This window comes from Mobula birostris, chromosome 10 (genome assembly GCF_030028105.1).
Source record: "Mobula birostris isolate sMobBir1 chromosome 10, sMobBir1.hap1, whole genome shotgun sequence".
Lineage (NCBI taxonomy): Eukaryota > Metazoa > Chordata > Chondrichthyes > Myliobatiformes > Myliobatidae > Mobula > Mobula birostris.
The window spans coordinates 54731804-54746556 of record NC_092379.1 but is presented as its reverse complement, the minus strand read 5'-3'; the positions used below and the strand labels follow the sequence as shown (position 1 = coordinate 54746556).

Here is a 14753-nt window from a genome sequence, read left to right as displayed (position 1 = left end):
GGTAATATAGGCAGGGAAATGACAGGTGGGTTTAATACAGGCAAGAGTGAGGGGTTGCACTTCGGGAGGTGAGATATATGCAATTAATGGATGATTGATGTACATGTGGATCTTGGGGTGGGTGCAAGTCCATAGCTCCCTGAAAGTGGCAACACAAATAGAGAGGTGTGCTTGCCTTCTCCGGCCAGGGTTTTTAAGTACAAATGTTGGTAAGTCATGTTGCAGCTGTATAAAACCTTGATAAGGCAAATTTACAGTTTACAGAAAGCATCTGGAGGTTTTGGAGAGGCTGCATAAGCAATTCACCAGAATACTGATTATAGAATATTAGTCATAAGGTGAGGTTGGACAAACTTGGTCTTTTGTTCTGAATGCTGGAGGCTGAGGAAAGATCTGATAGGAGTTGAGGAGTAGATAATTAGCCTTTCTCCCCAGGGTGGAAAAGTCAAATAGAGGGCATAGCTTTAAGGTGAGAAGGGGAACATTTAGTGGAGATTCATAAGGCAATTATTTATTGGAACGTCAGGTACCTGGAATGAAATGTCAAGAGAAGAGGAGGAAGCAGATAGTAATGTTTAAGAGGAAATGGACAGACATGGACAAGTGGGAAATTGAGGCTTTTAGACCATGGACGAGAAATCTGGACGAGTTTGGATTGGCACTGTCATCAGCATAGACATTATGAGCCAAAGGGCTGTTCTACTGTGTACTGTTCTATGAACAGAGGAGATCATTCTCATGTTGTGCTGCTCTTGAAACTTGTTCAAGAAGGAGCTGTGCTACATGAGAACTGCTGTGCCTCAGAGAACAAGTGGCAGCTGTGAAAGGAAGATTGAACAACCAAAAGACCCAACCACCAGCCACAGCCACCACCTACACTTGCCAACACTGCACAAAAATATGTGGATCTCGGATCAGCCTCTACAGCCACCTGAGGACACACCAGTTGACAATTCATATTCAACTAGAGTGTTCTAATTGCTATTACTACTGTTCTATGTGTAATTTAATGCATTCCCTGCCCTGTTTTTTTTTTGGGATAATGAAAAGTGATCTGGACAGAACATCTGACCTATTCTGTCTCTCCTGACTCTGGAGGGAGCTTAATGCTGAACTACTCCATTTTTGTTTTCAAAGTGGGAGCTTTATTTTAAGCTTAGCAGGTCGGGCAGCATCCATGGAAATGATCAGTCGACGTTTCGGGCCGGAATCCTTCATCAGGACTGTAGAGGGAAGGGGCGGAGGCCCTATAAAGAAGGTGGGGGGAGGGTGGGAAGGAGAAGGCTGGTAGGTTCCAGGTGAAAAACCAGTAAGGGGAAAGATAAAGGGATGGGGGAAGGGAGGCAGGGAGGTGACAGGCAGGAAAGGTGAAGAAAGAATAGGGGTTCCGCCTCCTCCTACTACCCATTGTGTTTTCCCCCATACTTTCTTCACCTTTCCTGCCTATCACCTCCCTGCCTTCCTTTCCCCACCCCTTTATCTTTCCACTTACTGGTTTTTCACCTGGAACCTACCAGCCTTCTCCTTCCCACCCTCCCCCCACTTTCTTTATAGGGCCTCCGCCCTTCCCCCTACAGTCCTGACAAAGGGTTCCGGCCTGAAACGTCCACTGATCATTTCCACGGATGCTGCCCGACCTGCTGAGTTCCTCCAGCATGTTGTGGGTGTTGCTTTGACCCCAGCATCTGCAGATTATTTTGTGTTTATTATAAGCTTGCTTCTCCCACATTATCACAGCTGAATATTGTTTAATGTGAAATTTCTTTCCATACTACATTAGCTTTCAAAGTTCAAGGTAAACTTATTATCAAACTACATATGTCACCATTTGTAACCCTGAGATTTGTTTTCTTGCGGGCATACACAGTAAATCAAAGAAACAACAGAATCAATGAAAGACTGCACCCAACAGGATGGACAAACAACCAACGTGCAAAAGACAAGAAACTGCAAATACAAAAAGAAAACAAATAATAATGAATAAGCAATAACTATCAAAAACATAAATGAGCCATTAAAAGTGAGTCCATGTGTTGTGGGAACAGTTCAGTGATGGGGCAAGTGAAGTTACCCCTCTGTTACAAGAGCTTGATGGTTGAGGGGTAATAACTGTTCCTGAACCTAGTTGTGTGAGTTCTGAGGTTCGTCTACCTTCATCCTAATGGTATCAGTGGAAAGAGAGTACTGCCTGGGTGGTGGGGGTCCTTGATGATGGATGCTGATTTCCTGTGACAGTGCTCGATAGTGGAGAGGGCTTTACCTGAAGTGAAATAGCCACTACATTTTGTAGGGGTTTCCATTCGAGGGCATTGGAGTCCTGTTCCATTTACAACCTAGTTCAACCTGAGGAAACAATACCATTGGTGAATTGCTTTAAGTACTGGCAGCACTTATTTGGACCATGATCAATTGCTTACACTTGAGATGAGTGGGAGTCCAGCCTGTAGTCACCAGTGCTGTTGCCAGCGACCCATCTCAGGGAGCAATAGAAAAATGACTGTTTCTCTTCTGTATTCAAACTTTGATAAAAGCAGTTAAATGAAAATGCAGGAGCAGAATAATATTAACAAATATAAGGTTATACACTTTGGTGGCAAAAACAGGAAGGTAGATTTATTGAACATCCAGATTAGGAAGGGGGAGGTGCAGTGAGACCTGAGTGTCCTTACACACCATTTGATGACAACAATCATGCAGATTGCAATGAACAGTTAAAAAGGCTAATGGTATTTTGTCTTTCATAGCATACGAATCTGAATATCAGAGTTCAAAGTAAATCTATATCACCGTATACAACCCCGAGATTCATTTTCTTGCAGGCATTCACAGACATACAAAGAAATACAATAGAATCAGTGAAAGTTTGACAATCAATGTGCAAAAGAGGACAAACATGTAAGGACAAAATAAATAAATAATATTGACATGAGTTCTAGAGTCCTTGAACAAGGGGCAAGAATTCAGGGTGGTGCTGGTGATACATGGTGACATTCTGTGTGCAGCTCACAAATATAGAATCCTTGGTAACACCTTAAATACTGTCTGTCATTTTGATCACTTTATCTGAAGATATTCTTGGTAGAGTGAGAGAGAGAGAGATAATGAGACAGTGCAGTGAAGGATCCTGAAATGGCTGGACTGATATATGAAGAAAGATTGAATCGGTGGGGTTTATATGCACTGGAGTTTAGAGGCATGAGAGGGGACTTCATTGACACAAAATCCTGGAGGAGTGGACAGATGAGCAGTATGAAGATGTTCTCGATGGTGGCTATGTCCAGAAGCAGGGATCAGTCAAAGGATGCTGGGAAGGACATTTGGCAGGAGATAAGGAGACTTTTTCACCCAGGGTGGAATTCTCTCCTATAGAAGACAGATGAGGTCAAACCATTAAACATATTCAAGGAGGAGATCAAGAGGCATGTGGAAAGATCAAGGAAGGGGACTGAACTTGGGTGATCAGCTATAATAATATTCAAAGGGCTGAATGGTCTCTGCTTCTCTGTTTCCACGCTGTCCTCATTTGCCAGAAGGCCCCTGCCTTGCCCACCAATCCTGCGGAATCTCCAGTGAGCCAATGAAGAGTGCACTGACACCTGGACACAAATACCACCTTGAAAGAGGGTTAGGCAGAGAATTCGGATGGACTGCCCACGGGCTTGACCTGAATGTCCACCATGGCCAGGCGCAGCCCAGTCCCTGAAGCAGCTGACTCATGTTCTCCTCTCTCCACCTTTTGTGTGTGCTATCCCTGCCCTGGCAGTGTTTGATGGGACAGGATACATGAACTCCCTACTTCTCCAAACGTTTAACGCACTTGTCTCATAAGTGCAAAGGACGATGTTATCAGTCTGGTTCTTTCTAATTCATCTTCCATAGGTGAAATATTTTAAAAACAAGCCACTCCAGAATATTCCAAAGCACTTCACTTTTTTCCACTCCAACTCAAACAGACGAACTTTTGAAAAATATTTTTATTCCATGATGCATCAAGTGTAAACACTTCTAGCATGGTGCTTAAGAGTTTACAAAAAGAGAATTATTCTTCAGACCTTTGCCTTGAGCCTGCTGGGAACGACATTCCGCACAGTTTTTAGGTTGCTAAACCAATCCTTTTAAGGTCAGCAAACACAAGCGTGGGCTCCTGGGAGGCCATTTTTTCAGTATTCTACCCATAGCTGGCTTGTCTCTTCCAGAGCACCAAGGGTTCAGGATGTTTCCTGCAAGGAATAAAATGCAATCTGGGACATCCCTGGCAGTAGTTCTCCTTTGTGTGACTGTTTTTTGCGCTAGTGGTGTCCTGCCTTGGAGGGGCGAAACGGTGCATAAACTGGCAGACTGGAAGCTCTGTGCTGATGAAGAATGCAGCCGTAAGTAATTTAGAGACAGGAGCTGATCTCTCTAGCTTTGTTTTGTTCTGCTGCAAGAAAGGGGTTTTAAATGAAGTACCCCTAGAGAAAGAATTGTTAGCGAAAGCCAACGAAAGAAGGCTGTTCATTGCAATGAACTACCATTTCGTCCTACTCTCCTTTTTCCTCTCAACCCACTAAGCTGCTCTTTCGGACAGCGTGTTTCAGCTCCTGATGATGCAGCGAGGAGAGACGGTTTTTGTTCATCCTTTGATCCTTGCCCTGACCTGTGCCCCCACTCGGCCAATGAAAACGCTTTTCCCTTAGTTACTCCGTTCCTGTGGTTATTGGCCTAGATGCTGTGTCTAACTCCTTAGCCCGTTTTCATATGACTTCCGCTCTCTCTCCTCCAGCCCTACAACTCTCTATGCTCCATTAATTCTGGCTTCTTGATCGTCCCTGAATTAGTTTCTCTGTAGTAAGTAGCTATACCTCAGTTGTTCTAATCCCTGAATCAGGTTTAATATTACTGACATTCCCCACCTTCTTCTATTCCCCACTCTGGCATGTTACCTCTTCTCTTCACCTGCTTATCACTTCTCCCTGCTACCTCTCCTTCCCTTTCTCCCATGGTCCATTCTCCTCTCCGATCAGATTCCTTCTTCTCCAGCCCTTTCTCTTTCCCACCCACCTGGCTTCACCTATCGCATTCTAACTTCCCCTCCCCCTTCACCTTTTTATTCTGGCGTCTTCCCGCTTTCTTTCCAGTCCTAATGAAGTGCCTGGACCCTAAATGTCATCTGTTTATTCATTGCTATAGATGCTGCATGACCTGCTGAGCATTTTGTGAATATTGCTCTGGTTTTCCAGCATCTGCAGAATCCCTTTCGTGTTTATGATTTGGTGTGAAGTTTTTGTTTTCTGCAACATTACAGTGCAATTCATAAAAACAGTATAAATTACAACAAGAAATATATATAATTAAATTAAATAAGCAGTCTAAGAAAAAAGAGAGAGCAAACATAGTGAGGTACTGTTCATGGGTTGGTTCATTGTTCATTCCAAAATTTGACAGAGATCGAAGCTGTTCACCCACACTAAACTTCTTTGCTTCTCTAGTTCTTGCTCTATCAAGGTTAGGTAAGCCAGTGAGACACTTTCGGACATTTAGCTACATTAAAAGGAATAAAAACACACTGTTGTTTTTTAAAAACGCAAACAACAGGAATTCTGCAGATGCTGGAAATTCAAGCAACACACATCAAAGTTGCTGGTGAACGCAGCAGGCCAGGCAGCATCTCTAGGAAGAGTTACAGTCGACGTTTCAGGCCGAGACCCTTCGTCAGGACTAACTGAAGGAAGAGTTAGTAAGAGATTTGAAAGGGGGAGATCCAAAATGATAGGAGAAGACAGGAGGGGGAGGGATGGAGCCAAGAGCTGGACAGGTGATTGGCAAAGGGGATATGAGAGGATCATGGGACAGGAGGTCTGGGGAGAAAGACAAGGGGGGGTGGACCAGAGGATGGGCAAGGGGTATAGTCAGAGGGACAGAGGAAGAAAAAGGAGAGTGAAAGAAAGAATTACCCCTTGATCGTGACCCCACTAAGGAGCACCAGGCCATTGTCTCCCACACCATCACCGACTTTATCCACTCAGGGGATCTCCCATCCACTGCTACCAACCTTATAGTTCCCACACCTCGCACTTCCCGTTTCTACCTCCTACCCAAGATCCACAAACCTGCCTGTCCGGGCAGACCTATTGTCTCAGCTTGCTCCTACCCCACCGAACTCGTTTCTGCATACATCGACACCGTTTTATCCCCCCTTGTTCAATCTCTTCCTACCTATGTTCGTGACGCTTCTCACGCTCTGAAACTTTTCGATAATTTTAAGTTCCCTGGCCCCCACCGCTTTATTTTCACCATGGATGTCCAGTCCCTATATACTTCCATCCCTCATCAGGAAGGTCTCAAAGCTCTCCGCTTCTTTTTGGATTCCAGATCTAATCAGTTCCCCTCTGCCACCACTCTGCTCCGTCTCGCGGAATTAGTCCTTACTCTTAATAATTTCTCCTTTGGCTCCTCCCACTTCCTCCAAACTAAGGGTGTAGCTATGGGCACCCGTATGGGTCCTAGCTATGCCTGCCTTTTTGTTGGCTTTGTGGAACAATCTATGTTCCGTGCCTATTCTGGTATCTGTCCCCCACTTTTCCTTCATTACATCGACGACTGCATTGGCGCTGCTTCCTGCACGCATGCTGAGCTCGTTGACTTCATTAATTTTGCCTCCAACTTTCACCCTGCCCTCAAGTTTACCTGGTCCATTTCCAACACCTCCCTCCCCTTTCTAGATCTTTCTGTCTCTGGAGACAGCTTATCCACTGATGTCTACTATAAGCCTACTGACTCTCACAGCTATCTGGACTATTCCTCTTCTCACCCTGTCTCTTGCAAAAATGCCATCCCCTTCTCGCAATTCCTCCGTCTCCGCCGCATCTGCTCTCAGGATGAGGCTTTTCATTCCAGGACAAGGGATATGTCTTCCTTTTTTAAAGAAAGGGGCTTCCCTTCCTCCACTATCAACTCCGCTCTCAAACGCATCTCCCCCATTTCACGTACATCTGCTCTCACTCCATCCTCCCGCCACCCCACTAGGAATAGGGTTCCCCTACCACACCACCAGCCTCCGGGTCCAACTTATTATTCTCCATAACTTCCGCCACCTCCAACGGGATCCCACCACTAAGCACATCTTTTCCTCCCCCGCCTCTTTGCTTTCTGCAGGGATCGCTCCCTACGCGACTCCCTTGTTCATTCGTCCCCCCCATCCCTCCCCACTGGTCTCCCTCCTGGCACTTATCCTTGTAAGTGGAACAAGTGCTACACATGCCCTTACACTTCCTCCCTTACCACCATTCAGGGCCCCAAACAGTCCTTCCAGGTGAGGTGACACTCCAGGTGAATTGATTATGGGGAGCAAGGACATGGCAGACCAATTGAATAATTACTTTGGTTCTGTCTTCACTAAGGACATAAATAATCTTCCAGAAATAGTAGGGGACAGAGGGTCCAGTGAGATGGAGGAACTGAGCGAAATACATGTTAGTAGGGAAGTGGTGTTAAGTAAATTGAAGGGATTGAAGGCAGATAAATCCCCAGGGCCAGATGGTCTGCATCCCAGAGTGCTTAAGGAAGTAGCCCAAGAAATAGTGGATGCATTAGTGATAATTTTTCAAAACCCGTTAGATTCTGGACTAGTTCCTGAGGATTGGAGGGTGACTAATGTAACTCCACTTTTTAAAAAAGGAGGGAGAGAGAAACCGGGGAATTATAGATCGGTTAGCCTAACGTCGGTGGTGGGGAAACTGCTGGAGTCAGTTATCAAGGATGTGATAACAGCACATTTGGAAAGCAGTGAAATGATCGGACAAAGTCAGCATGGATTTGTGAAAGGAAAATCATGTCTGACGAATCTCATAGAATTTTTTGAGGATGTAACTAGTAGAGTGGGTAGGGAGGGACCAGTGGATGTGGTATATTTGGATTTTCAGAAGGCTTTTGACAAGGTCCCACACAGGAGATTAGTGTGCAAACTTAAAGCACACGGTATTGGGGGTAAGGTATTGGTGTGGGTGGAAAGTTGGTTAGCAGACAGGAAGCAAAGAGTGGGAATAAACGGGACCTTTTCAGAATGGCAGGCGGTGACTAGTGGGGTACCGCAAGGCTCAGTGCTGGGACCCCAGTTGTTTACAATATATATTAATGACTTGGATGAGGGAATTAAATGCAGCATCTCCAAGTTTGCGGATGACGTGAAGCTGGGTGGCAGTGTTAGCTGTGAGGAGGATGCTAAGAGGATGCAGGGTGACCTGGATAGGTTGGGTGAGTGGGCAAATTCATGGCAGATGCAATTTAATGTGGATAAATGTGAAGTTATCCACTTTGGTGGCAAAAATAGGAAAACAGATTATTATCTGAATGGTGGCCGATTAGGAAAAGGGGAGGTGCAACGAGACCTGGGTGTCATTATACACCAGTCATTGAAAGTGGGCATGCAGGTACAGCAGGCGGTGAAAAAGGCGAATGGTATGCTGGCATTTATAGCGAGAGGATTCGAGTACAGGAGCAGGGAGGTACTACTGCAGTTGTACAAGGCCTTGGTGAGACCATACCTGGAGTATTGTGTGCAGTTTTGGTCCCCTAATCTGAGGAAAGACATCCTTGCCATAGAGAGAGTACAAAGAAGGTTCACCAGATTGATTCCTGGGATGGCAGGACTTTCATATGAAGAAAGACTGGATGAACTGGGCTTGTACTCGTTGGAATTTAGAAGATTGAGGGGGGATCTGATTGAAACGTATAAGATCCTAAAAGGATTAGACAGGCTAGATGCAGGAAGATTGTTCCCGATGTTGGGGAAGTCCAGAACGAGGGGCCACAGTTTGAGGATAGAGGGGAAGCCTTTTAGGACCGAGATTAGGAAAAACTTCTTCACACAGAGAGTGGTGAATCTGTGGAATTCTCTGCCACAGGAAACAGTTGAGGCCAGTTCATTGGCTATATTTAAGAGGGAGTTAGATATGGCCCTTGTGGCTACAGGGGTCAGGGGGTATGGAGGGAAGGCTGGGGCGGGGTTCTGAGTTGGATGATCAGCCATGATCATAATAAATGGCGATGCAGGCTCGAAGGGCCGAACGGCCTACTCCTGCACCTATTTTCTATGTTTCTATGTTTCACCCGTGAGTCGGCTGGGGTGATATACTGTGTCCGGTGCTCCCGATGTGGCCTTCTATATATTGGCAAGACCCGACGCAGACTGGGAGACCGCTTTGCTGAACACCTACACTCTGTCTGCCAGAGAAAGCAGGATCTCCCAGTGGCCACACATTTTAATTCCACATCCCGTTCCCATTCTGTCATGAACGGCCGCCTCTACTGTAAAGATGAAGCCACACTCAGGTTGGAGGAACAACAGCTTATATTCTGTCTGGGTAGCCTCCAACCTGATGGCATGAACATCGACTTCTCTAACTTCCGCTAATGCCCCACCTCCCCCTCGTACCCCATCCGTTATTTATTTTTATACACACATTCTTTCTCTCACTCTCCTTTTTCTCCCTCTGACTATACCCCTTGCCCATCCTCTGGTTCCCCCCCCCGCCTTCTCTTTCTCCCCGGGCCTCCTGTCCCATGATCCTCTCATATCCCCTTTGCCAATCACCTGTCCAGCTCTTGGCTCCATCCCTCCCCCTCCTGTCTTCTCCTATCATTTCCGATCTCCCCCTCCCCCTCCCACTTTCAAATCTCTTACTAACTCTTCCTTCAGTTAGTCCTGACGAAGGGTCTCAGCCTGAAACGTCGACTGTACCTCTTCCTAGAGATGCTGCCTGGCCTGCTGCGTTCACCAGCAACTTTGATGTGTGTTGGTTACACTGTTGTTTTGTAATGAATGTTTTACATACTGTAATTGAATGTTAAAAAGTGGGAGGAATTAACAGTAATTACCCAGCTGGTTTCCCTCAGGTACTGTGACAGACCTTTGAAAAATTGGCTTGGTAATTCTGTGTGTTTAGGCCCATGGGTTGGGAATGGAGGCTCAGCCAATGTTAGATCTTCTGCTGATGGACTGACACACCTATCTAGTCCCTTTTTAACAATGCTGTCAGTGCATTTATGTAGAAAACATTCCCTTGGCTACTTTGCTGGGCACCTCGGTTCCGTCAGCTGAAGATTAGTATTGGATCTAACTGGCTGATTCTCTATTCACAACTGGAGGACCAGACACACACCTACCAGGCTAGTGTCTCAAAGAGCCTATGGATTCACTGTCAAGGACTGGATATTTAAGTATTTGGATAGACATGGACTGTTCAGGATAGTCAATATAGCTACATGCATGGTAGGTCATGTCTAACCAATCTTACAGCTTTTCGAGGAAGTTACCAGCAAAATGGATGATGGTAAGCAGTGGATGTTGTCTACATGGACTTTACATTTGACAACGTCCCACATGGGAGGCTGGTCAAGAAGGTTCAGATGTTTGGCATTCAGGATGAGGTAGTAAATTGGCTTTACGAGATAAGCTAGGGAGTGGTAGTAAAGGGTTGCTTCTCTGACTGTGACTAATGGTGTACCACAGAGATTGGTGCTGGGTCTCTTGTTTGTCATCTATATCAGTGACCTGGATGATAGTGTGAATATCTGAATCAGCAGGTTTGCGGATGACACCGAGATTGGGGTGTAGTGGACAGTGAATAAGGCTATCGTGGCTTGCAGAGGGATTTGCATCAGCTGGAAAAATGGCAGACGGAATTTAATGCAGACATGTGTGAGGTTTTGCACTTTGATAGGACCAACCAGGGTAGGTCTTACACAGTGAATGGTAGGGCACTGAGGAGTGTTGTAGAACAAAGGATTCTGGCAATACATGTTCATAATTTATTGAAAGTAGCATCACAAGTAAAGAAAACTTTCAGCACATTGGCCATCGTGAATCAATGTATTGAATACAGATGATGGGATGTCATGTTGAAGTTATATCAGATGTTGGTAAGGCCTAATTTGGAATATTGTGTGCCATTTTGGTCACCTACCTACAGGAAAGATGTAAACAAGGTTGAAAGAGTGCAGAGAAAATTTACAAGGATGTTGCCAGGACTGGAGGACCTGAGTTATAAGGAAAGATTGAATAGCTTAGGACTGTATTCTTTGGAACGTAGAAGATTGAGAGGAGATTTGATAGAAGTATACAACATTTTGAAGGGGTATAGATAGGGTAAAAGCAAGCAGGCTTTTTCCACTGAGGTTGGGTGGGACTACAACTAGAGGTCATGGCTTAAGGGTGAAAGTTGAGTTTTAAGGAGAACACGAGGGGAAACTTCTTCAGTCAGAGGGGCGTGAGAATGTGGAACGAGCTGCCACACAAATGGCGCATGTGAGCTCAGTTTCAATATATAAGACCTCAGTTCGATTCCACTTGGAGTATTATGTTCAGTTCTGGTTAACTCACTACAGGAAGGATGTGAATACTATAGAAAGAGTGCAGAGGAGATTTCCAAGGATGTTGCTGGGATTGGAGAGCGTGCCTTATGAGAGTAGGTTGAGTGATCTTGGCCTTTTCTCCTTGGGGCGACAGAGGATGTGAGGTGACCTGATAGTGGTGTACAAGGTGATGACAGGCATTGATTGTGTGGGTAGTCAGAGGCTTTTTCCCCAGGGCTGAAATGGCTAACATAAGGGGGCATAGTCTTAAGGTGCTTGGAAGTAGGTACAAGAGGGATGTCAGGGGTAAGTTTTTCACACAGAGACTGGTGGGTACATGGAATACACTGTTGGTGACGGTGGTGGAGGTGGATACAGTAGGGTCTTTGAAGAGACTTGTGGTTATACAATAGGGTAATTCTAGGCAGTTTCTACAGTAGGCACAACATTGTGGGCTGAAGGGCCTGTGATGTGCTGTATGTTCTATGTTTAAGGGAAGTTTGGATAGGTACATGGAAAGTAGGGATATGGAGGGCTATGGTCCGGGTGCAGGTCAATGAGAGTAGGCAGTTTAAACCATTTCAGAATGAACTAGATTTGCTGAAGGTACTGTACTTCTCTATGTCTTTATGGACTCCACAACTCATATTCTCAATATTCATTTAGTAATTTAAAAAACCTATTTGAAGTTTGTTTTCTTTTGCACATTGCTTGTTTGTCTGTCTTTGAATGTAGTTTTCCATTGATTCTATTGTATTTCTTTGTAGTTACTGTGAATGCACACAAGAAAATGAATCTCAGGGTAGTATATGGGGACATATACGCACTTTGACAATAAATTTACTTTGAACTTAGGATTGTTACACCACCATCCAACCATTCAGCTTGCGCTTTGCAGAGATATGAAACATGGACTGTTCCCTCAGACTGCTGATAAATCAATGTAGCCCTCCATTAGTCTTGTGAGACCATGGATTTGTGCCTTTGGAGGGTTTCCAGGGTGCAGGCCTGGGCAAGACCAGCAGTTGCCCATGCTGCAAGTCTCCCCTCTCCACACCACCGCTGTTGTCCAAGGGAAGGGCATTAGGACCCATACAGCTTGGCACCAGTGTCATCACAGAGCAATGTGTGGTTAAGTGCCTTGCTCAAGGACACACACACAGCCTCAACCAAGGCTCGAACTAGCGACCTTCAGATCACTAGACGTACGCCTGAACCACTTGGCCACGCGCCAACACGCTGATAAATAATGGCCGGATTATTGTGAGTTTCACTCTCAGCTGCAGGTGCCAGTTAGGTGTGTACTTTGATTACCTTCTGTTTACCTTGTAGATCCGATTTCAATGGCTCGAGCACTCGCTGATTACACCAGTCCAGACTGTAGATTCATCAACATCCATCAAGGGCAGATTGTTTATGTGTACGGAAAACTCAAAGGCAGAGGACGCAATTTCTGGCAAGGCACTGTGAGTCAGATAGAGTCTCAACAGTCTGTTTGGTTGTTTGATGCCTTGAGTCTGATTTTTTCTGATACTTGCCCCTGGGCTGATCCTGGCATTTCTGGTACCCATTGCCAATAAGTGGGATATGTGGGCTGTGGGTCTGCCTGCTGTCTGTCTGATGACTGTTTCTGGGCTGTGGGACACTGTGAGGGATGGACCAGTTACATTGTGACTGACTCATTGACCAGTGTCTGCATTTAGGTCCAAGGTGATTATTATGGGTCGCAGTCAACTGTTCTTGGATTTTTCCCAAAGTCAGTGGTGCAGGAGGTCCAACACCTGGTGACGGATGTGATGGAGCTACCAACAGTGGTGAGTGCACTTTCACTCCCTCCCTATTTATCATTCCTATCAGTGGGAAGCAGAGAAGTAATAGCTGCACATGCAGACAATAGTCAGTGGCACAGTGTGGTAACACAAACATGTTGGCCAGAAGCTGATGGTTTAATGTGTTCACTGCAGAATGACAGATTCCACTTCAGTCAGGTATAAACAGAGAACCTGCTGGGAATCTGAAGACAGGGAATGGTGGAAACACTTGCCGAGTTCATTGTCACCAACAGAGACACTCAGTAATCATGCTGAGCAACACACACAAAATGCTGGAAGAACTCAGCAAGTCCGGCAGCAGTTGACATTTTGGGCCGAGTCCCGACCTGCTGAGTTTCTCCAGCATTTTGTGTGTGTTGTTCAAGATTTCCAGCATCTGCAGAATCTCGTGTTGGTAATGGTGTTGCTTTGGATTAAAGTAACACTTTGCAAGATGCTCTCTGCCACTATAAATATTCTTTGTAAAATCTAAATTAATGGATGTACTGATGTGGTGAAATGATCGGTATGGATGACAAAGTCTTTCACCATACCTCAGTACATGTGACAATAATACACCAATTCCCAAAGTTGCCCTCTGCTGCTACCAACCTGTTTTACTAGTGCCCAACTCTGTGTGAGGCAGAGTTATTGTGGCCTATCTTCCAGCTACAGTGACCTCTGTAAGAGGCAAATAACAGGCTCAACAAGGCAGAAGGACAGTAGTGTCTCAGGAGGGGGTAAAATCAGACCTGTTTCCTATTTCCAAACACTTTCCAATGACCTATATATCTGAGAAAATAGAAATCAGTCAGTGTTCCTACTGTCCTCTCTCCTGGTCAGTATAACTGTGCGTATGGGCTTGATTACAATGGTTTCTACTGTTGAACAGACCTTACATGCCCCTGGACTACACTCACCCATGCAGGACAGTATTTGGTTAATAGATGGTGGATGGATCCATTGAACTCCTTATATTGTGCCTCGAAGAAGGTTGTAGGTTAACTTTCAAGATGTTATCTATCTACTTAACATTGTCTCCTTGCATTTGTAGGACTGGGATTTCCATTGTTAAGAGGATCCTTCCAGAACACCAAACTAAACTGCATTATGTAGAATGAGAAGACTAGAATACCGTGTGAAAGAGACACCTCTTTTTCTTTTATTAGGGAGAGAGAGCCTGTGGTATGTCGAGTACCAGGTGAACAAGTAGTCTTTGGGGTATTGTAAGTCTGTTTTTACTGTTGCTTTGCTCATGCTTTTTTTATTGCCGGTGGGTGGTGGTGGTGGGGGGATTGTTGCCTACTGCCACTTACACACGGGAGGGAGGGGAGCTGGGAGGGACTTTGGGGTTCTAACATTTAACTGTCACTCATTCTTTGGGGACACTCCTCTGTTTTGCATGGATGGTTGTGAAGAAAATGCATTTCAGAATGTCTATGGTATACATTTCTCTGACATTGAATGTACCTTTGAACTGTAACAATAATGAAAAATAAACAGGCATATAACTGCTAAGCTGATCATTATTTCTCTAGTTCATACTCCAAGTGACTGAATTTTGGGGGCATTTATTGGTGGGACTGATGCGGAGAGCTACATGGCCTTGAA

General features: G+C 45.2%; 1 protein-coding gene across 1 annotated transcript; it reads left to right on the top strand.

Moving 5' to 3' along the window:
* Positions 1–4181: 4181 nt before the first annotated feature.
* Positions 4182–14416, top strand: LOC140204514 (melanoma-derived growth regulatory protein-like). The gene is made up of 4 exons (XM_072271223.1): positions 4182–4370; positions 12664–12797; positions 13035–13145; positions 14197–14416. The coding sequence occupies exons 1-4, from the start codon at positions 4214–4216 to the stop codon at positions 14215–14217; spliced, it is 423 nt and encodes a 140-aa protein (XP_072127324.1). The 5' UTR covers positions 4182–4213; the 3' UTR covers positions 14218–14416.
* Positions 14417–14753: the final 337 nt, after the last annotated feature.

Coding starts and splice junctions, on each gene's coding strand:
- LOC140204514 (XM_072271223.1), top strand. CDS start 4,214: ATGTTTCCTGCAAGGAATAAAATGCAATCTGGGACATCCCTGGCAGTA. Junction 12,798..13,034: donor GCAATTTCTGGCAAGGCACT/GTGAGTCAGATA, acceptor GTCTGCATTTAG/GTCCAAGGTGATTATTATGG. Junction 13,146..14,196: donor TGATGGAGCTACCAACAGTG/GTGAGTGCACTT, acceptor TTGCATTTGTAG/GACTGGGATTTCCATTGTTA.